The sequence below is a fragment of the Mauremys mutica genome, chromosome 8, assembly GCF_020497125.1.
Source record: "Mauremys mutica isolate MM-2020 ecotype Southern chromosome 8, ASM2049712v1, whole genome shotgun sequence".
Taxonomy (NCBI): domain Eukaryota; kingdom Metazoa; phylum Chordata; order Testudines; family Geoemydidae; genus Mauremys; species Mauremys mutica.
In genome coordinates, this window is record NC_059079.1 from 58609159 (window position 1) to 58632632 (window position 23474).

The 23474-nt window shown below is 44.4% G+C and overlaps 1 protein-coding gene across 3 annotated transcripts in view; it reads right to left on the bottom strand.

Moving 5' to 3' along the window:
• RALGPS2 (Ral GEF with PH domain and SH3 binding motif 2) overlaps nt 1-23474 on the bottom strand; it is a 298932-nt gene that overhangs the window by 141303 nt on the left and 134155 nt on the right. For all 3 annotated transcript variants that reach the window (XM_045028272.1, XM_045028273.1, XM_045028274.1), the window contains one exon: nt 9921-10047. In XM_045028272.1, coding sequence (XP_044884207.1) covers nt 9921-10047 — 127 coding nt within the window. The remainder of the gene's footprint in view (nt 1-9920; nt 10048-23474) is intronic.

Here is a 23474-nt window from a genome sequence, read left to right on the forward strand (position 1 = left end):
CCTCCAACCCTACCTAATATTTGTATCATGGTAGTTTACTAAGTAAAAGCATTCTGTACATCACCTAAGCATCAATTAGCTTTTTATCTTGTTTTTTTGGCACCATGATGTATACTTCTCTCTTAGTTTTGGATACTACATCTCAAACCAGTTTCCTGTGAATGTATCTCTCAACTTGTACCAGGACAGAGAACAAATGTATCTTGTCTTTGACATGTTTCACATTTTCCAGTGCCAAAGCTGACTTCAGCTTTGCAGGTATTGTGGCTATATATCTTGACATTAATGAATGGATGTCAACAGGATTGTGGGAAAGACATAATTCAGTTAACATAACTGCCCACATGTTGGATAAAACACAATATTAAGGCAATGTGCACTATGCCTAACATATATGTATTGACTAACAAAGTACATATAAACCAAACCCAACTCGTTTAATGAAGTGCTTTAGACATCTTCAGTTCATGAGAATAAGCCATAAGGAAAAACAAAAAATATTGCTACAAATATTGCAGATTGGCATATTATTTGCTTGAAAAATATAAAGTAACATCAGCTAACATTTATGTAACATTTATTCAGTCAGAAACAATGGGGTTTAATGATAATTCCTCTTTGAACAAACAGCGTTCCCCTGAAACAAATGTTTCCTTTAAAAAAAACCACCTGTGTTAATAAAAGAGAGCGCGCGCGCCATGGTAATCACAAAATTAAGTTTTTCTCCACCTGTTAATAACTGCAATTTCTTGGGAAATATTAATGAGTCCAAAAAAGAACTCAAAATCCTGCTCTCAGAAATAGGAGTTTATTTTTTCAAACTCTGGCTGCTGTCACGGTATCTTTGGAATATGCATTCCCCCATCCCCTGTATCAAAATATTTCCTGTGTAAGGGCCACTTCAGCCTGAATGGTCTTAGAACAGGGGTCTCAAACTCAAATGACCACAAGGGACACATGAGGACTAGTACATTGGCCCAAAGGCCACATTACTGATACCTCCCTCACATCGCCCTTGGCCCCACCCCCACTCCACCCCTTCCATGAAGCCCCGCCCCTTCCCACCCCTTCCAACCCCTTCCCTGAAATCCCCACACCAACTCCGTCCCCTCCCTGCCCCCAGGGGGTGCAGGAGGGGTGTGGCAGGGGCTCAGGGGCGGGAGTTGGGGTGTGGGGTGCAGGAGGGATGAGGGGTGCGGCAGGGGGTCAGGGCAGGGGGTTGGGGTGCCAGAGGGGTGCGGCAGGGGGCTCAGGGCAGTGGGTTGGGGTGTGGGGTGCAGGAGGGGTGAGGCAGGCGGTCAGGGCAGGGGATCAGGGTGCAGGAGGGGTGCGGAGTGCAGCGGGAGGTTAGGGTGCAGGGTACGGCAGGGGGTCGGGGTGCGGCAGGTGGCTCAGGGCAGTGCGTTGGGGTGCAGGAGGGGTGTGGCGGGGGTTGGGGCAGGGGGTTTGACTGCAGGAGGAGTTCAGGGGGGCGGGCTCTGGCCCGGCGCGCACCAGTGACAGGGCAGGCTCCCTGTCTGCCTGTTCCCCCTGCCCTTGCACCACTCCAGGAAGTGGCTGGAATGTGGAGAGCAGGGGCACAGCGTGTGTATGTTGCTGTTGCTTCAGGCACTGCCCCCAGCATCTCCCATTGGCCGGGAACAGGGAACCACAGCCAATGGGAGCTGCTGGAGGCGGTGCCTGAAGCAACAGCAACACACACACCCGTGCCTCTTCTCCCGCAGGTTCCGTCTGCTTCCTGGAGTGGCGCGGGGGCAGGGCAGGCAGGGATAAGACTGCCCTGCCCCGGGTGCGTGTCAGGCCGGAGCCACTCTAGGTAAACACTGGAGGAGGGCAGGGGGACTGCGAGGACCTTGCGGGCCACAGAAAATAACCTCGCAGGCCGCATGTGGCCCGCAGGCCACGTGTTTGAGACCCGTCTTAGAATATATACTAACTACTTATGCTAAACTATCTGTTTGATCTTTTATTTAGCTGTGACACTCCTAGTACCTTTCCCAGACCTGAAGTGCTCTGCATAGCTCCAAAGCTTGTCTCTCTCACCATCAGAAGTTGGTCCAATAAAAGATATTGGCTCATCCGCCTCGTCTCTCCATTTCCCTTTTGTCATTCAGAACTAGATACAGGTGTCACTTTCTCTGTCAGGCTTTTACTGTGGGATTCCATTGGATTTTAAGCAGTCTTCAGCTTTCCTTTTTTACCACTCTCCCAATGTCACCTCAGAGTTCATTTAAATATTTCATTAGAAAATACCTAGAGAATCTGCATTATCTAAATTACAGTTACATTTCTAATTAAGGCAGTTATTTCACAGCTGTACTAATCTAGACTTCATTCAATATAGTCTGATTTTCTAAGAAAATTAAGTAAATTTTATTGTAATTTCCAAAAACAATGCAGCAGTTTCTGAGAAAAGAGGTGAGTGAAAATTATGTTTTGCCCATGTTTAAAGCTTCTAGTGACCTTTTCTTTGAGACGCTGTGGTGTCCCCATGCTTTGGAGCAGGTATTTGAAATTCGACAGGGATGTGGCCTTTGTGTTAGGGATGTGCCTCCTTTTTGCTATTCCTGTGAAATTCCACCCGCAATTGGCAAAATTAGAAGCTTTTGAGAAAAAAATCACTTCACACATGCTTGATAAGACAGTTGCTTGATTGCAGTGAAATTCCCCAGAGTCCACCACCCTGAGCATGCTCCAGCCCAGGCTGCAGGGGCCAAGCAAGATATTCCCTTCAATTGCTGCTCCAGTTTGGGATACACAACTTCAACTACATGAATAACGTAGCTGACGTCGACGTGCTTAGATCTACTCAACGCAGTGTCTTCACTGCGGTGAGTCGACAGTTGACACTCCCCAGTTGACTCCGCCTGCACCTCTTGCTCTGGTGGAGGACCAGAGTTGACGGGAGAGCGCTCGGCGGTTGATTTATCGCATCTAGACTAGACGCAATAAATCGACCCCTGCCGGATCGATTGCTTCCTGTCGATCCTGCGGGCAATGTAGACAAGCCCTAAGAGGGAAAAAAAGGGCAGAAGTGTGAACATGCAGAGCTATCTCAAAGAACTATGGTTACAAGTATGTAACCTTAATTTCTTCTTTGAGGGACTCTACATATTCCACTTATGGGTGGTTTGACAAGCAGTTCTGAAAATAACCTGGAGGAAGGAACAGAGCTAACTGAATAGAGACTGAGGCACCACTCTACCAAAACAAGCATCAGCCCTTGAAGCCAAATCGAGGGCAGAATGTTTAAGTAAAAGTGTCTCAGCAACAGGGACTTGCGTAACGTGAACAAAAGACACAGCCACAGCTCTCGTGGAATGAGATAGTACCGTTGTAGGTACAGGAATTTCTGCTACCATGTAACATTCAACAATCCATTGTTTAAACTATCCGGAAATAGCTTGGGAATACACAGTCAGACCCATGTGATTATTGGAATAAATCACACAATTGTCTGACAGATGTGAAATTCAGAAACTACTTTTTGCAAAAACCTGGGATCAGCCATCAAGACATCTAATTCATTCACCTCTCTGGCTAATGTAGGTAATAACGAATGCCATCTTAATAGATAAGTAATACAGGTTCCAATTTCCAGGAATCTTTAAGCTGCTTTGACTTCCTGGAGAAAGACACAGGAGCAGAGACTGGGCTCCTTAGACCTTGGATCCAACAAATGCCAAAAACTTCAAAAGCCTCCTTAAGGTTAAGCACTTGCAATCTTTTTGGCCTCTCCTTTGAGATCTAGGCATGAAAGTCCAGCAGATGAAACACCGAGAAGGAGAGTGGTTCTCTGCCAAGTACTTCAGGCATCTAACAATTGTCCAACACCAGGAAAACAACTGGACACCATAACCCTGAACAGACCACTAACTTAACTAAGTATACTTATTACTAAACTATAACTATACTCAACAATTACAAAGGTAGCAAGAAATCAAGAAAAAACTCAGACTGAGTGGATCAGAGCAGTTCACTCCTACCTTGCACAATAGTTGGAAGGAACTGAGGTAGTAGAAGGCGCTGTACATTCTTTCCCTCAGCATGTTCAGAGATGCTGAGGGTAGGAACACAAGGGGCTATGCAAGCACTCTAACAGTGGTTTTCAAAAAAAATTTCTGGCAATACAGTTGAAGAAAATTGTTGATGCCTGCGACCCAAAGGAGCTGAGGATGAGGAGTTTGGGGTGTGGGAAGGGCTCAGGGCTGGAACAGAGGGTGTGGGGTGAAGGCTGTGCAATAGGGCCAGGAATAAGGGGTTCAGGATATGGGAGGGGGCTCAGGGTTGGGGTGCGGGAGGGGGTCAGGACTCTAGGCTGGGGATGCAGGATCTGGGGTGTGGCAGGGGATGAGGGGCTTGGGGTGCAGAAAGGGATTGGGGCACAGGGTTGAGGCATGGGCTTACCTTGGGCAGCTCCCGGTCAACAGCACAGCAGAGGTGCTAAAGCAGGCTGCCTGCCTTTCCTGGCACCGCAGACTGCACGGTGCCCTGGAAGCGGCCAGCAGCAGGTCCAGCTCCTAGGCAGGGATGAATAAGCAGCTCTGCGTTGCTCTCGCCCGCAGGCGCCTCCCCCTCCAGTTCCTATTGCCTGGGAGCCGGTGCTTGGGGCAGGAGCAGCATGCGGAGCCCCATAGCCCCCCCCCCACCTAGGAGCCAGACCTGCTGCTGGCCACTTCCTTAGCCAGACAACACTGCCAACGGGACTTTTAATGGCCCAGTAGGCAGTGCGGACCAGAGCAGCTGCGACCCAGTGCCTTACATTCTGTGACCCAGCACTAGGTCGCTGTCACACCCCAAGGGCCCCCTTCCTCAGGGAGTCCCCAGGGAAGGCAGATCAGCATTGTATGTGGCTAATGCTGTTGCAAGCATCGCAAAACATTTTGGGGAGGGTCAAAGGTGTGTGAGTGGGGAATGGACGATTCCTTTGCAGGAGTACAAGGCCGGGGTAGGGGGGAGAGAAAGAAAGAAGCAGAGAACGGGTTAACTCGGCACTTTAGCTAGCTCCGTGTAAAGATAAGACACTGGCCCAGGCCCAAGGTCATGGGCTCAACGAGAAATCTACAGACGAGAAATCTACAGCTGCCCAGTTGTGAGAAGAGAACTAAATGGACCAGAGCTGTAAGGATAGCAGCAAAAACAGAGCGAATGAGGCAGCGATGGTGAAGGCCAAGAGAAGGGAAAACAAATTCTCCAGAGCCGGTGTGTTTTGGGCAGCCGAGAAGGCCACAGCAAGCTGATTGGGACTGGTACAAAGAGCACCAGGCACAGAGGGCCCTGGATAACGATACTCCCAAAGGAACCCAGGACTTAAAACCCATCCCGAGAGCTGGAGGAATTCAGAGATCACACAGCGGATCCTGGACAACTTGTGCGCACAGGACAGATCTCCCATCCACCCTTCTCCCCCCCTCCCCCGCCCCTTTTCCGATGCTACACTCAGGCCTGGCCAGCCCCAGGCAGTAAGCGTGAGAGTATGAAAGTGGGTTAGGGCTTAGGGCACTAATGCTTTCTTTCTTCCTTCCTTTGAGTGACGTGGAAGCATTTCCAGCACTCTCCACTGTTATTTTATTATTTTATCAATAATGCTTTAAAATTCAGATGTGTGGTGTGCCTCGTCATCTCCTCCCCAAAAAGATCCTGTGGTCCCAGCCTGATCAACTGTGGGCCCAGGCAGATTGGTAACGAAAATCTGTCACATTGTGACCTGCACTTTGAAAAACACTGCTCTAACAGAGACTGCTTAGAGAAGATTCTACCATTAGGGGCCAAAAGGCGGTGCAGTATCTATAAAAAGGATTATGCAGAACCACTCAAAGAACTGTGCTTTAAATATATTAGCTGGGTTCTTTGCATATTAACCTGATCCTGAATAAGTAATGTACAATATAGTATGTTAATGTCTTATTGCAACTTTCCCTTAATAAAAAGTTTCAAAAATTCCCCCAAAACAGTAAGTGCTGTATAACGTTACACACTAAAGAAAAAAGAAAAAAGAAAAAAAATCCTAGGTGTTTCAAATTGGGCATTCAAAATTAGTGGATACTTTTGACCTTAATCTCTTAATCAATCTCTGTCCCTCCACTCCCCATCTATATAATGGGGATAATACCAATTCATCTCATAGGGGTGTTATGAAAATACATTCACTATTTGTGAAGCATTCAGATAATATAGTGATGAGCACCAAAGGAAAACCCAGGAGGAAATTAATAATTCTGTTTCCAGAGTAGAGTTTGAATAGCATGCAGTAAATAAAGCATAGGGCCACACAATGAACAAGGAGAAACATTATTAAACAGTAGCTCATTAAGTGAGCATAGTTCATCCAGTGCACTGAATGAAGCAGTATCCTTTAGGGGAAAAAAAAAGATCATGTAATTAAAGATGGTCATGCATACACATAAGGGAGCCAATTAAGGTTGCATAGGCAACCTTAATTCTGACATTTCCTAACTTCTAAATGCTTGACCTTGCAACCTTAATACTGTTCTTTTAATGTACATTTTTGCATGCAATACATACATGCTCGCACACCCATTAAATACATGTGTGTACACACACACACAAAATTATTTCCCCAAGAGAAGACTTACAAGACTGCAAAAAATCACTTCAAGGGAAACCATAAGCAGTGCACTTGGAAGATTTGCTCAATTTACTGACTTCAATTTTTGCCTGACTAAAGGTATTTTTCTGCATATTTTCTTTCCAAGAGTAACATCCTCAGTAGTATAAATTGTATTGCCTCCTCATTAGGAAAATGAAGTAGGCATGCCTACAAGAATTATACATGGAGAATATTTATCATGTTCCATACCCCTATGCAGCACACTGTTCTATTTTTCTCTCTCCTACAGAATGGGTGTTGTCAAAGTGCCAAACCCCCAGCACAACACTTAAGATTGTTCTGTAATTTAGGACAAGAACAAAAAAATATTTTTAATGATTTTCAGATTTAGAGCAGTAATTCACACAATTTTTTTTCCTTATGATTTGCCAGACTAGTACTCGCCAGACAAATGTTTACACCTTTACTCTGAGAACCTCTTCTTCTCCCCTTCCCCAGCTCCAACAGCTTAGCACAACTGATGTCACCTTCAGTGAAACACAAATATAAAAGACTATTTCAAGGAGTAGTACATTTTAAGCTAAGAAAACATCTTTTATTTCTATCAGTATGACCCACTTGTTTCACTGTGAAGTCTGGCAGCACAACTATAACAAGGGCTTTGTCAGAATTTCCATTATAAACTTTTTTCAGAGAGGTTATATTTTGCGTAGAATAAAATAAACATGACTTATCCATTCTCAGTTTGCGTTGACCATTTAAATTGGCCATATAAGATATGTCTTCACTACAGAATTAACTTGGTGATTGGCATCTAGGTTTCAGCATCCAGGTTAGTCTATCCCGGGTGTGAATGGCCACACTGAAAAGCCACATTTGAGTTATTGGGTGCACATTGGTGCTGAACTCCCCTGTATGTCACTAGGAATTCTGGGGGCAAATCCCATGGTTCTTAGCACTGCAGTAAGTGGAGATGCTCTGATTCCTTCCCAGTGAACTGTGGAAGAATGTGTCTGACCTTCTTAACTCTCTGGGGAATTATCAGAAGGAACTGGAAGACTTTCACCACGATTGATTTAGCCTGCATGCTCACTTGTGCTTTAGCCTATAACCAGAGATGTACCAGCAAACTCCAGGTGAAAGCAACAAATTCAGGTTAGAGGTTTGTGTGTCTGTATAAGAGACAGTTTAGGGACAACATGCAAGTAAGAGCTTGAGTTAACTCTACAGTGAAAATTTGTCCATATTAATTTTGGAGACAAAACTGAACTCCTTTTAAACTTCTGAGAAAACACCACAGTTGTCCTCTTTTTGTCCTTCCTAACCCCACTACCAGCAGGGTCCTTCATGACCAGTGCCAATATAACTGTGTGTCTGTTAGCAGCAGGATTCTCAGACAGCATGTGGCAATCAATCTGCCTAGTAAGTCTAGAAAAGTTACCTTTATAAAGCAATACCATTCTCCCAGTTCCTGGAGTGTGATATCCAAAGTTGCTTTCCAAACTAAGTTGTCATGCCACAGCAGAGCCATTAAACCAGTTAATCGTTTAACAGCATTTTATATGTAATTTAACACAGAAGCAATACTCTTTCTGTACACGTTTTACATACCAAAGAACAGAAAACAAACAATAACCTTTAATAGATTATAGCCTACAAGTGGAAAATCAGAAACAGATTAGTGAATTGCTTTTATTGAATATTCTTCTACTCATTTCAGTAAAAATCCCTAGTTAACAACCTTTAGAGAGAATATTTTTTATAAATTCTCAACAGGCCTTACTACAAGTTAAATTTTTCGTTGCAGGAAGAGATTAACTGAATTGAACAGTTAAGCTTCCAAGACAGTTCCAGATTTACTAAAATTACTGTTCCAAACCATTTTCATTTGCTTTTCCAGCCATTTATCCATAAGAAGTTAAGTAACATTAGAGAAAGAACCTCTAACATTATAGAGAAAAGTATATCTAATTCACTATTCCTCTGGAGAATTAAAATGGAAGCATACGACATTCTTGTCACTAATAACAACTAATACTATACAAAGCCAGATGATAGACTAGTTTTTAAACTACAGCTGGTCCCAACAAGAAGCATTACAGACATCAACTAAACCAATTTTTCATTTCTAAGCAAAAAGGAAATACACATTAGACTTTAATAAACTGACATGTTATGTCCAAAGACTTGCTCTACAGCAGAATTTGGACAAAAAGTTGTTCATATGTCTAAAGGGAGATGTTTGCACTGGCACAAACTTGAAATAAAAGGAAGAACAATCATACAGTTTTCCAGTATTTTTCTGTTTTCCCTTGCCAATTTTGTATATATTTGTATTTTGTACACTTAAGGAGGGAACAGAAAAAATCCAAATCAGCTAGATAGAGAAAAACATCTATTTTATTTCTAAAACGTTAGATAACAAAAAGACTGTTTAAGCAAGAAGCAGAGAAGCCCAGGATATCTGGGATGCTGAAAGAAGCCCGGCCTACCTCGTAAATTGTTTCTGCTTGGTCTGATATCATCTCAAACCCATAACAGATAAAAGATAATGCTAAAAAACCTTTGAATAGCTGTAAGTTGGAGCTTTCCAATATTCAAGAGAAACATTTTCTAATTTTGGAGGTTTGGAAGAAGTCAAATCTTAAAATTCCACTCTGATTACGTTTTATGCCCCACCTCCCAGCCCCTCGCCCAGGTTCAGTTCTGATCTGATTGATTAATGAGATTTGTAGTCATTGCAATCTCCTATGCCATCTCTCTGAATACCTGAAAATCTGTTTTTAAAGTACATGAAACGTTAATCTCTCTATATAGGAGTTCATGAGCAGAGTCACTGCTAAAATCAAGCTGGAATTGCCAAAGAGGTAGAAAGTAGGTTCAATAAACTGATTCTAAAGAGTGGGTATCACTGAACAAAGTATTGCTCCTTCCCCACTGTTCTTTTTGATTGAGTGAAATTCATGAAACAATTTCACAACACCCAAATGTTAACATTTGTACCCTGAATGGGATTCTCCCAAAGTCTGAAGCTATTTGAGTCTTAGAGTGGGGGGGTCAGGTGGGGGCAGGAGCCGAGCCTCGCCTGGCTGTTTGGGGAGGCACATCCTCCCCTAACTGGCCCTCCATACAATTTCTGAAACCCAATGTGGCCCTCAGGCCAAAAAGTTTGCCCGCCCCTGTGCTATAAACAGAACATTTACAGCCAACCAAGTGCTTCTACATTCTTTGTAAAAACACTAAAATACTCTCAAATACAGCTTAAAAGATGGCTTTTAGTTTTTCTGCAAGTCACTGTGCAAGTACTATTGCCTTAACACTGCACATCAAACATATTAAGCTTACCTACCTAAATAAGGAATACAAGGAGTCATCTTCAAGCTGTTAATATAGTCTCTAAGTCGTTTGTAATTATCTTCTTTACTCATAACATACTCCAACTTCTCAAAGGTAGTTTTGTCTTTTCGGCTCAATAACTAGAAAAGAAAGACAAAGATAGAAGGGTTGCAGTTCATTTAGGGTTGAGATGAATTTTGCCCTTAAAACAGGATTCAACCAGTTTGCTATATATGAAAAATACTGAGTATCATCCCAAAAATTACAGCTCTTACTCTTCGAGTATAGAATACATTTTCTCAGAATTTACAAGAAAATTAGTTAGTTTACAAGTTAAAATTAATTTTTAAATTGATCCTTTAAGAAACTTAGCACCAGGTCAAATCATTTTTTTGGCCTTGAATTATCTCAATAATGGAATAATGCAGACTATTAAAACTTCTATATCAGTTAAAACTCAATGAACTCTCATGCACTGGTTACATTTTTTTAAAGGATTTTTTTTTTACTGTTATTCTCCATTATTTAAAGTTTCTTCTTCAGCAGGTACGCACAAATAATGTTCTAGTACAAAGAATTCCAAGATCTATCCTCTTTCAAAATGGCCACTTTCTTCCATTACTCTCAATAGGAGTGAAGCTAAAAGTCCCCTTAGAAGAAAATGCCCATTCGTCCCAATGGGAGTGACGCGAAGTTGATTGCAGGAAATATGGCTGCCCTAACACCATAGGTCCGTAACAAAGCCCTATTTCACAACCATGACATTTTGGTTGAGCTATTGATACTCTTATGGTTTCTTTATCTTGAAACTTCATGACCTGTAAACTGTGAACTTTCCCAATAAGTTTATTTTCCAGTGAAAGAAATAAGAGCATTAAAATCCAATGAAAATTTTAAAATACACTACAATTCTTTAAAAATCAATGTATTGCCTGATGCAGACATACTACTATTCACATACATAAATTCTGTTTAGTAAGAGAAAGATGCAATAGGGGCTTGGATCTGCTTTCTCCACAGAAAAGTACAATGGTTTGAGCGTGCGCACACACACACACTTCTACCTCGATATAAGGCTGTCTTCGGGAGCCAAAAAAATCTTACCGCATTATAGATGAAACCACGTTATATCGAACTTGCTTTGATCCACCGGAGTGCGCAGCCCCCCACCCCCGGAGCACTGCTTTACTGCATTATGTCCGAATTTATGTTATATCGGGTCGTGTTATACTGAGGTAGAGCTATATATATTACTGTAAATCTATACTGTGCTCAACAGAATTAACTATAGCTTAGTTATTGTGTGAGGAATGAGATGTCAAATTAGAAAACACTGCACTCGAGAGAGAATTTTAACAGAACTACCACTGAGTAGCCACATTAAAGGTTTTATTTCATTTTTGGGCCAAAATTTAAGGAAATGTAGAAAAATGTTTAGATTGACCATTTTGGCAGGAGACTAGGTGTTCTAATCTCGCGACCAAAGTTTTAGCTATATGCGAAGATGTACAGTAATTAGTAGTTAAAAATGTGCAATGAGGAGATATCCTAGGTGTGTAGGTACATAATCTTGAGATTTTACACTGCCACTACAACCAAAATCTACCTGGGTTTCCATGACAATGATGGAACAAATCTATGAACTTCTGCAAAAATATAATTGCATTTATTTTACACCTTTTGCCTTTCTTGCCTATATTTTCTGCCCACGAACTTCATTAGGATGCAGCAAATATTACATCAGCTTTCAGAGAGATGCCATTTTTAAAGAGAGAGAATTGTCAAACAGAAAATTGTGTTCCTTGAAGTTCTGGCCCTAAGCCCATCTATGAAACAGTTCTGTCTTACATCTACTATGATAGGTTGCTAGGCTTGGGATATTGCAGATTTCCAGGGAAAGATACAGAGCTGAGGACAGCCATGAGGATAATGGCTTGTTGGGAACTCATGCGATAGTTTAAACATCTCTGCACAGAGGAGACACTGTGGCAGAGCACAGAGGGAAAAACAGTTTCTGAGGTAGCTGGACAATTCAGATGCCATGATCACAGCCATGTTTTCAACATACTTCATTTTTCAAACCAGCATCATCTCCATCTTGTCCATATTTAGTTGGAGGTCCCACCATTTGTGTTAGCAGCACCTCATGCTCAATAATACTGAAGACTTCTCTATATTTTAAATGTATTTGGCTACTGTTAGAGCTCAAAGTATTAGCAAGGATGTCTGATTTTTCCACTATCATCAGGCTCCAATATTTGGGACATGAAGTTTACCTTTTAGGTTTGTCTTCTCAAAATGGGTATTTGCAGCATAATTAGTTTAGACGAATTCATGTCTTTTCACCATGTGTAAGGACCTGCATTTCTGGTTTATATTTTTTCTAACGTTTCCAGGAAATGCATCAGTATTTATTTCAAAAAATTTAAAAAGGGTGAAAAATCAGTACGGAAATTTACCTGGAAAACTGTGAAGTTAATATCAGGGTTAATATTGAAGGACAGAACAACGGGGGGGGGCGGGGGGGAATCAACAAATAGAAAAAAAAATTGTTTATGGAACAAACTGTTGGTGATTTGTGCAGTTATGCTTGATATAAGGGGCTTCATCAGTGTGAATTCCAAAACTCCAGGGTAGCAAAGGCTTGCAGCAGTTTTTTCAATATTCTCACATCGCAATATCGTCATCTTTCCTGTCTCAGAGGTGGGATACAGGGGCTAGGAGCCATGAGAGCAGATCCTAGTTCCTGAGACACAGTCACACCAGCAGCAAGGGTGCTGCCACTATCTTCCTTGCGGCAACATGCCCACTCCACTTATCTCCCTGGGGCTGCACAGGAATCAGAGTGACCTATTCCCAGCCTGGGGGCAAGAGGGTTCTCTGTCTGGTTGGTGAAGCAGACAGAGCTCTGTGCCCTGGGGTTCCTTTCCATGGAGTGTCACATCCCTGAGCTCAACTACTCACAGGTGTTATCATGGGGGTGGGGAAGAGGATGCCCAGAGGGAAGATGGTGTGCCTGACACAGTGACAGCAAGCAGGGGGTAGGGGGGATGATTGTTCCCAATGATTGTTCAGAACTGCCTTTTTTTTAAGGAGGAGTTTTGTCGGGAAGAGGAGACATAAGTAATGTTGCAGGGGGAGATCCTCAGAATCTATAAGGAGGGTCCCCACTCCACAATTTTAAGGCCCCATATGTTTGAAGAAATACCAGCACACATGAAGAAAAAAATTACTTACCTTACACTAACTTGTTCTTTGAGTGACTGTGAACATATACATTCCACTGTAGGTGATGCATCAGCAGTTCCCTTATAGGACCAGGAACTTTGGCTCATCCAAACAGAGACTGTAATACCCCATTTGCCAAAGCTCACTTCATTGTGAGAGGAATGAGTGATAGCATAAAGAGTGGAAAGTACATGCAGATGACCACATGTACAATATGCATGCATATTAGTTATTGGAACATTGCTCAGGAAAGCTGATGAGGTGAAGTAAGTTGCTATTCTTGATGGAGAAGAGACTTTAGAAAGGTTGTAAAAAAAATTTAAACAGACAGAAACCAGATGCATTGAGATGACACTGTTTGACCTTTAATTATTTCAGTATAGTTTACAAAGATTCGGGGGGAGGAAGACCTGAAGGATCTAGCGTGGTCCAAGTAAAATGCAATGGGCTCTATGAACATCCAAAGCATGGAGTGCTTCTTCAGGCTCAGATGAATGGAGGGTTTTTGTTTGTTTTGTTTTGTGTTTTGGGGGGGGCGGGGAGGGGAAATCACCAAAAATGAATCATTTGGCTTAGATGGAAGGCTGAGGTTGCTCCAGGCAGAAACTTGAATATAGCTTAACGGATACCTTGTCCAAGAAAGGGTGAAGCTCTGAAACCCTCCTTGCAGAATTTATATCTAGCAAAAACACCGTCTTCATTGACAATGAAGGTAATGAAGTTGTAGTCATAGGCTCTCAAACAGGGACCATCGATTTGGAGAGAACGAGATTTAAATACCATACAGGTACAGAAGCAGACAAGGGAGGGTAAACGTTGATTAGGCCTTTCAAAAACCAAGAAACGAGGGGATGAAAGAAGATGGAAAAAACATCTACTGGTGGATATAATGCATAAATAGAGGCTAGGTGAACTATCACAAAATTATTTGAAAGGCCTGATGATTTCAGGTGCAGAACATAGTCCAGCACATGTGTAACCTCTGTGAGATGGGACAATAAATTGTGGGATTGTACCCAAATGGAAAATCTCTTCCATGTAGCTGCATACCTGGCTCTAGTGGATTCCTTTCTGATGCTCACCAAGATGGTTTGAACCTCCCAACAGCAATTTCTTCCGAGTGTTCATGCAGTAAGGTGGAAAGATTTAAGGTTTGGATGTAGAGATTTACCCTGGTGCTGAGTTAGAAGTTCTGTGACTAGTAGCAGAGTTATCGGTGAGTGAATAGACAGTCGATGTAGAGCCATGAACCAATATTAGCTTGGCCATGCTGGTTCAATAAGGATTAACGACGCTCTTTGTTGTTTCAGTTTCCTCAGTACTCTTGGAATGAGAGGAACTGGAAGAAATGCAGATGGGGGTGTCCAGACCAGAGAAGAAAACCATTTATGATGGAACTTGGGCAGAGGCTTACCCTGGAGCAAAACCTCATGCATTTGCTGTTGAGGTTGGTCCCTAGCAAGTCTATTACTAGATATCCCTAGCAGTGGAAAATCTGAAGAAGGATGTCTTTCTTGATTGACCACTCATGTTGGTCTATGAAAACCCTGCTGAAGAAATCTGCTAACATGTTTCTTACTCCCAGAAGGTGAAAGGCCTTCAGGGAAACATTGTGAAGGATTCACAAATTCCATAGGAGGCCAGCCTCCTTGCACAGTTGGGAGATTCTTGCTCCTCTCTGCTTGTTCAAAAAACAAACACGGCAGTGGTGTTGTCCGTGAGAATTTGTACCATTGGTTCTCAACGGTGGGTATAAATATCTCACAGGCCTGATGAATAGCTCAGAGCTCCAACATGTTTATGTGGAAGGAAACCTCCTGAGGTGATCAAGAAGCTTGCACCTGAAATTGACTGGGATGCATCTACCAATGGCTGGGGGGCCCATCTGTTACCAGAGTAACAGTTGGTTCTCAGGACAGAAATGCAACTCCTCTATATACATTTTGTGGATCCAGCTACCAATCCAGGTACGCAAATACGCACGTCCAGAGGATTTCTGAATGATATACCAAATCATGTCAGGCCTGCAGAAAGTGAAAGTGAAGTCTGCCATGCGAAGTTACATATATGTATGAGACCATGTGACCCAGGAGCTGAAGGCAGGCAGGCACTGTTCTTCTTGTCCTGGATTTGAGGTTACGGATGGATATTGATAACAATCCCTTGGGAACTCAGCCATGGCTGTTCTGGCATAGAGGTCTACTTCTATGAGTCATGAGTTGAGTGGGTTTTTAACTGTGATTTCTACAAATTTAGTTTCAGCCCTAAATTGAAGAACATTAGTCTGATGGAGTAGAACATTGCTCTGGACCCAGTCGCTTGATAGTGCGCAAACTAGCCAATTATCCAGATAAGGAAATATTTGAATGCTCAAACAATGGAGGTAGTCTGCTACCACCAACATGCATCTGGTGAAGAACCTCAGGGATGAAGAGAAACTGAAGTAGAACACTATTTACTAGTAATGGTTGGTGCCTATAACAAATCAAAAATACTTTCTGTGGCAGGGATATATTGTGACCATCCTGAACTTTATTTTTTTTTTTTGACGAAATAGTTCAACTTTGGGATGAAAGCATTTCTTCAGGACCAGAAAGCACCAATAACAGAAACCTTTCCCTCTGTGTTGGCAAGGAACTTCTTCTATTGCTCCCAATTCTAGAAGAAACCATAGTTCTTGAAGTAACACAATCTCAGGAGAGGGATCCATGAAAAGGGATGGGGAGGTAAGAGTTGGATAGCATATCCCTCCCTTAAAGTGCTGAGTACCCACTTGTCCAACATGATGTTTTCCCAAGCACAGTAAAACAGAGACAGGCATAATCCAAATGAAGGAGATATCAGTATACATTTCTTGATCAAAAAATCAAAATAACTGCTTCGAGGTTGCAGATGTCTGGTGGGAAGGCCCTGCCACAGCCAAAGATAGCTGGTGACATCACAAAGAGATCTTGACCACTTCTTCGGGACATATCAAGGTCTCTGATGAAAAGAGGTTCTAGAGTAACACTGTGGCATAAACTCCTTCTTTTTCATAACTGGTCTATGTACTCCTAAAGAGCAAAGCATTGCACAACTATCTTTTAGTGTGCACACAGCATTATCTTTTTTGTTTGTTTTGGTCGAAAACAGTTTAGACCCCTGAAATGAAGTCTTCTATTGTATTCAGCAGCTCCTTTGTAATGTCAGATTCCTGCAACCAGGAACAACGTTACATGGAGACTTCAGTGCTCACAGAGTGCAAAGTGATATCAGCCTCATCTATTGCTGCCTGAAGGAAAATCTAGTTTGAGGGCCGCCTTACAGCACAAAGCTAGAAACTGGTCCCTAAATTCCTCTAGTAATTTATCAGCAGACTTAAAAAGAGAAGAGAAATTAATAAAATTACATTTTGAAGAAAGCCTGATAATTGTCAACTCTCAAGAGTGGCAGGAAAATAGTTTACAGCCACATAAATCCAGTTTCTTAAATTCCTTATCCTTTGGAGTGGACTTATTATGAGGCTGACAAAACTATTCATTAGCAGTCACTACCACCAGAGAATCAGGAATTGGAGGAATAAAAAAAAAATACTCAAAATCTTACTGAGGGACCTGGTATCATCTGCCCACTCGGTTGGCCACGAGGGATATAGAGGCTAGAGTATGCCAAAGATTCTTTGCTGGCTGTAGTAAGGCCTCATTGATAGGAAGGGCAAGCCTTCCTGAAGTAGGAGTCTGCAGTACATCAAGGAAGATATGTGTATTCTCCGGCACAGGTTCTGCCTGCACCCTTAGAGAAGCAGCTACTCTCATCATTAGATTCTGGAAAACTGCAGGATACTGAGAAGATGCCTCTTGTACTAAGGGAGGAGTATACCTCCTCCTAGAAAGTGAATGGAGACAGGTCTACAATCTCTTGGAGCAGCCCAAGACAAATAGGACCATGGAGAAATAGGGCCAGGGAAGATATTGAGGTGGCTGAAAAGCCAATTAATAGGTCAGTGCTGGGTATATCTTCAGTGCAAAGTGCGTCATCGGCACAAATACTAGAGCCAGCTGCAGCAGAGGAGAGTAAGGCAGGGAAAAACAAAGCAGATTTCTAATTGTCCATTCCCAGGGAGTAGAAGGCTCCCTGTGTAAGCATATTGATGCCAATAGTGTTGGTGAAGCTGAAGTATACTGGACAGTCTGAGAAGGACCGGCACAGCTGAGGACATCTGCCTCAATGGCTCTGATGGAATTGATGGTGTCACCTCAAATGGGACTGATGAACACTTCAATTTGTGAAACTTCTAACCAGTACCAGAGGACTTAACAGATGACTTTCTGGGAGAACAGACAGACTTAGAGGTCTTGTCATAGTCAGAATGATTTGACCTGAACAGAGAAGGAGGAAACAATGTTTACTATCAGACTTGTGTTTCAACTCAGAGTAGTTGGAGAGAGACTCCAAGTTAATCCAAAGTCCCCGGGATCACGATCAGGACCTGGCTCAGACACAGGTCACATTGCCACCTTCAGGAAGTGAATCTTAAGACGACAGTATCTCTGCTTTTCAGTTCGGGGAGGATGAAGGTACAAATAGGGCATTTGCCCCTCACATGGCCCTCACATAAACAAACCTAACAGCTCTTGTGCCTATTTGTGATATGGATATCAGCCCTACACATGACAGTTTAAAATCTGGGGATTTTTTCCATAATAAATCTTCCAGGTTCTAATACAAACTATAACTAATTATAGTATGCTAAATACTAAATGTATACACTAAAAGTTTTTTGAAAGCTCGCTAATCGAAGCTAACACTGGGGGAGCCCCAACTCTCACAACAGGAAAAGGAAGTGAGAGGCAGGCAGTGGGCACACCCCTTGCATGCCCTGACCTAAGAACATGGGGAGAGCAAGGGCACATGGGTCACCTAGTGGTACTGATGGCAAAAGTGTGTAATTTGTGTGCACTGGAACACAAATGCCTACAGTGGAACATGTATGTGCACAATCACTCAAAGGAGAAGTTTTCATTATTATTTGAACTGTAGTAGTGCACAGAGGGTCACAACTGTGGATCAAGGTTCCATTGTGCTAGGCACTATATACAACTACAAAAAAGTGTTCCTTCCCCTGAAGAACTGACTGTCTCCCTTCTAGGAGGGTCAATTCAAAGTGGGTCAATTAGGCATAATCTTGTTGATATTTGATCCAGCCCTCTAGGCTCTTTTTGAGGAATTCAACATGCAATTTCACCCCAAAGGTTCCTGTATGTAACTGCCTTGTGATGGTGGGATACATATCAGAAGTTCTGGGATACAAGTATAACTTTCTAAAGTATTTCAGAGGAGACATCTGCAGAGACTGTGGCAACATCACAGGTAGTGTCATAAGGAAAAGCAAAAGCCAATTTAATGGATTTTGGGTTTTTTGTTTTGTTTTTTTAAATCATTCCTCTCCAGTCCCTTTTCTTCATAGAATGCAGAGAGTAGGTGATAGATAAGGCTATGGTCAGACATGCGTGGTCAGTATGTTCCCTTTGTGAAGGGGTTTATGTTGACGACAACCACCTGCACCAATCTGGCCTATTGTCCTTGTAGCTGAAACAGCCAAAGTTTCTCTGCCACTGAGGTGAAAATGATCAATAGAACCTTGTAAAGGGCCATTCCAGTATCATGCATGTTGGTGGCAAAGATACAGTTATGTGAACAAAGACAACAGTGGACATGACTACCTGTAGTGCAGTGGGGAAGGATTTAGAACCTCACTTTAGAGAGCTTTCAGTCCTGCAACCCACTAATTCTTTCAGAATGCTTGCTCAGTCCACTTTAATTAGGATTTCCCTATGCTGAGAATAGTCTTGTTGAGATGTAAAAAGGAAGAGTTGATTTTAGAAGGAGACGTTTCGTGACAATGGGTTTGCTTACTGAACCCATTAATTTTTAAAGGAGACTCTGTTGATGACTCTTTTCCTCTCTGGATAGTGGGGAATGAGTCCACTATTTAGTCCAGGAATCTGGAATAGGTAAGGCAGACCAATTGCATCTATGTCTCATTTTCAGGTCTCTTTGTATGAACTGAGATGCTCAATCTGCCAATTTTAAATGGGAGTGCACAAGATCTACTTCATGCCCCATAGCTTCATTCAGGAAGAGAGGACTAGAGTCATAAGACTCAAAATGTTTCAAGAGGGAGTGGGAAATGTCAGCTTCTTCAGCTGAAGGTTTTGGGGATTGATTATATTGCCATGACCTACTCCACAGATGACAATGCTGAGTTGGTGCTTCCTATCTTTAGAAGACTTTCCTTCCTATTTATATATTGAGAACCAGAGGGAAATGTTATTTCCAAAAGAATTTACACAAACTGGATTTCAAGAGAGAAAAATATCTGAAGAGGTCTCCAGAATGCACCTCCAGGGGTTACCATGCGACTTGAATTTGCAAAGGGTGATGGAGTGCGTGGCTGAGCTCACCTCAGGAAAGTCTGAAGTGTTAAAAACACTTTTCCAGAAATGGGAGAAGAATCAGTTCTCCATGAAAATCAAAGATTTTTCAAAAACTGGATTACCTGAAATTTCAAAAATGGTCAGAGGAAAGGCTGAGCTGGCTTTAATTTGAGCATCCCCTGATGGAGGCCTGAGACACACCCTTGTGATATGGATGGTGATCCTGGCAAAGAGTGCAAAATGGAATAGGCAACGGGCTTTTGGTTAACCAAGTCAGATTGGGGGAACAGAAGGGAGGGAATTAAAAATAAATGGGAGGTTTGGGGGTTCTCTCCCAGAACTCCTTGAAACGCCAATTGAAATTTTCTGAATTTTTGACTATTTTAAGACATTCTGAAACAAAAAATGTTATACAAAAAATAAGGACCTGCATGGTGTTTACTTGGAATTCTCAACAAGCCTAACTTGCCTGAGGCGAATTATATTCAGCTGATTACTGAAGCTTATACCATCCTACAGGGTCATGAATAGTGTATGTTAACTGAAAAATACTACCCTTCACAATGCCTCCTGGCTTGCAGGAATACAGCAACTCTGGTAACATATAAGACAGTTACCTATTCCGTAACTGGTGTTCTTCGAGATGTGTTGCTCATGTCTATTCCACAATAGGTCTGCGTGCTCGCCACTTGCACCGGAGCCGTAAGTTTTTCCCCTAGCAGTACCCGTATGGGGGGAGTGCCCCTTGCAACCCCTGGAGTGGCGCCTGCCTGGCACAGTATAAGGGGAGCTGTGCGCTCCCCCCACCCTCAGTTCCTTCTTGCCAGCAACTCCGACAGAGGGGAAGGAGGGTGGGATGTGGAATAGACATGAGCAACACATCTCGAAGAACACTAGTTATGGAAAAGGTAATGGTCTTTTCTTCTTCGAGTGATTGCTCATGTGCATTCCACAATAGGTGAGTCCAAGCTGTATCTATTGGAGGTGGGTAGAAGTTCACAAGTTCCCAGGATGGAGGACAGCCCTGCCAAACCTAGCATCATCCCTGGTCTGGGGGACGATCGCACAGTGTGAGGTAAACGTGTGAACTGAAGACCATGTGGCAGCTCTACAAATGTCCTGGATGGGGACGTGGGCCACGAAGGCAGCCAACGAGGCCTGCGCCCAAGTCAAGTGTGCCCTCACAATGGGTGGCAGGGGAACACCTGCCAGTTCATAATAGGAACGGATGCACAAAGTGATCCAACTGAACAGCCTCTGAGTGAAAATCGGCTGGCCCTTCACGCGCTCAGCCGAGGCAACAAACAGTTGCGAGGACTTTCTGAACGGCTTAGTCTGCTTGAGGTAGAAAGCCAGAGCCCGCAGCACATTGAGTGTGTGGAGACGGCACTCCCAACTGGACACGTGAGGCTTGGGGCAGAAGACCGGTAGAAAAATGTCCTGACCCATGTGGTAGATGGAGACCACCTTCGGGAGGAATGCAGGCTGTGGGTGGAGCTGGATCTTGTCCTTATGAAAGACCAGGTAGGGCGGCTCGGAGGTCAGGGCCCTTGAGACTCACCTGGCCAATATGATTGCAACGAGGAAGGCCACCTTCCACGAGAGGTGAGACGAAGAGCACGTGGCCAGTGGTTCAAACGGGGGCCCCATGAGACGAGCCAACACCAGGTTTAGGTCCCACTGTGGGACTGAGGATCTAGAATACAAAAAAGACGGTCCAAACCCTTAAAGAATTGGCCAGTCATAGCATGGGAAAAATACCGTGTGCCCTTGCACTGGCGGATGGAAGGCTGATATGGCTGCCAGGTGCACCCTGACTGATGAGGGCACCAGGCCCTGGGTCCTCAGGTGAAGGAGGTAATCAAGGATAAGCTGGATCGAGGCGGTCACCGGGGAGATGTCCTGGTCCACTACCCACCTAGAAAATCAGGACCACTTCGCCAAATAAGCACGGCGAATGGAGGGCCATCTACTTTCGAGAAGGATGCGCTGAACCTGGTCCGAGCATGTCCATTCCTCTCTACCTAACCACTGAGCAGCCACACCGTGAGGTGAAGAGCCACTAGGTTGAGGAGGAGGAGGCAGCCCTGGTCCTGAGAGAGCAGGTCTAGGCAAAGCGGCAACGGCAGAGCTACTGTCAGGCCCATGAGGGACCCTCCCGTACACCAATGCTGCCTGGGCCACTCCGGGGCAAAGAGGACCTGGACCTTGTCCAGCTTTATCTTCTCCAGGACCCTGCTGATTAGAGGGAACGGGGGAAAGGTGTACAGAAGCTGGCCTGACCATGACAGGAGAAAGGCTTTGGCGATAGCGCCCCTCCCCAGGCTCCTCCCCCCCGCCCTGGGCAGAACCGGGGGCATCGCCAGTTCTGCTCAAGCGATCCACCCTCTTGTTCTGGGCGCCCGGTACGTGGAAGGCCTTCAGTTGGATGTCGTGGGCTTTACAGAAGTCCCACAGACTGAGGGCTTCGCTGCAGAGGATCGGGCTCTGCCTTGCCTGTTGCTATAGAACATCAAGGCCGTGTTGTCCGTGAGGACCCTGACTACCTTGCCTTCTAGGTGTGAGCGGAAGGCCATATATGCCAGCCGCACCGCCCTGAGCTCCTTGACGTTTATATGTAAGGTCAGGTCTTGGGTCTGAAAGTTCCCCACATGGGCCCCCCAACGCAGGTCCAATGCATCGGACACCAGCTCCAACGACAGGGCCCTGTCCCTGAACGGAACCCCCAGAGCATGTTGTTTGGGGCAGACCACCACCATAGGTAGGCGATCACAGAGTCCGGCAGGGTGAGGACCTTGCCCATCCTGTCCGTGGCCTGGGAGAATTTCGAGGTCAACCAGAGCTGGAAGGGTCTCATCCTGAGTCTGGTGTGACGGACCACATATGTGCACACCAACATGTGACCCAAGAGTTGCAGGCAAACCCTGGCTGTTGTCACCGGGAACCTTATGACTGAGTGACATCTTTCAGGGTCTTGAACCTGTCTGGCGGGAGAGAGGCCCTGGCCGATTCTACGTCCAGGAGCACACCGATAAACTCTATGCGTTGGACCAGGATTAACATGGACTTGGTGTTGTTTACCAACTGTCCCAAGGTGGTGCATGTGGACAGAAGGAGCGCCACATGATCCCTCACCTGCGACCAGGAGCTGCCCTTGACAAGCCAATCGTCCAGATAGGGGAATATCTGGACCGTCCGCCATCTGAGGTAGGCCACTACCACTGACATGCATTTTGTAAACACCCTGGGGGCAGTGGACAGAACAACGGAAGGACCATGAATTGGTAATGATTCTGTCCCACCACGAAACGGATGAAACGTCTGTGCCCCTCGAATACGTGGATGTGGAAGTACGTATCCTGTAGATCGAGGGCAGTGTACCAGTCCCCGGGATCCAGGGAGGGGATGATGGAGGCCAGGGAGACCATGCGGAACTTGAGCTTCACCATGTACTGGTTCAGACCTTGGAGGTCCAGGATGGGCCTGAGCCCCCCTTTGGCCTTCAGGATAAGGAAATAACGGGAATAATACTCCTCGGGCACCACCTCTATCGCTCCTAGTCGTAGGTGCTGCCCCACCTCCAGCTCGAGCAGAGCTTTGTGCGAGGGGTCCCTCAAGAAGAACGGGGGCAGGGGGTGGTTGGGCAGGAGGAAGTAAACTAGAGGGTGTAACCCCGGGAAACGGTGTTGAGGACCCATCCGTCTGAGGTTAGCCGCGACCATTCTGGGAGGAAAGCACACAACCAATTGGAGAAGGGAAGCTTTATTGGGGGTGGATCCCTGATGAGGATTGGCTCCTGAGCGTCCCATCAAAGATGCCTTTTCCCCTCCTGCTTGCCCTCGGAGGACCCAGGCTGGGGGGCAGGCCGAGACTGTCTCTGAGGGCATCTCTTACAGTCCCACTGCTTCTTATGGGCAGCCTCG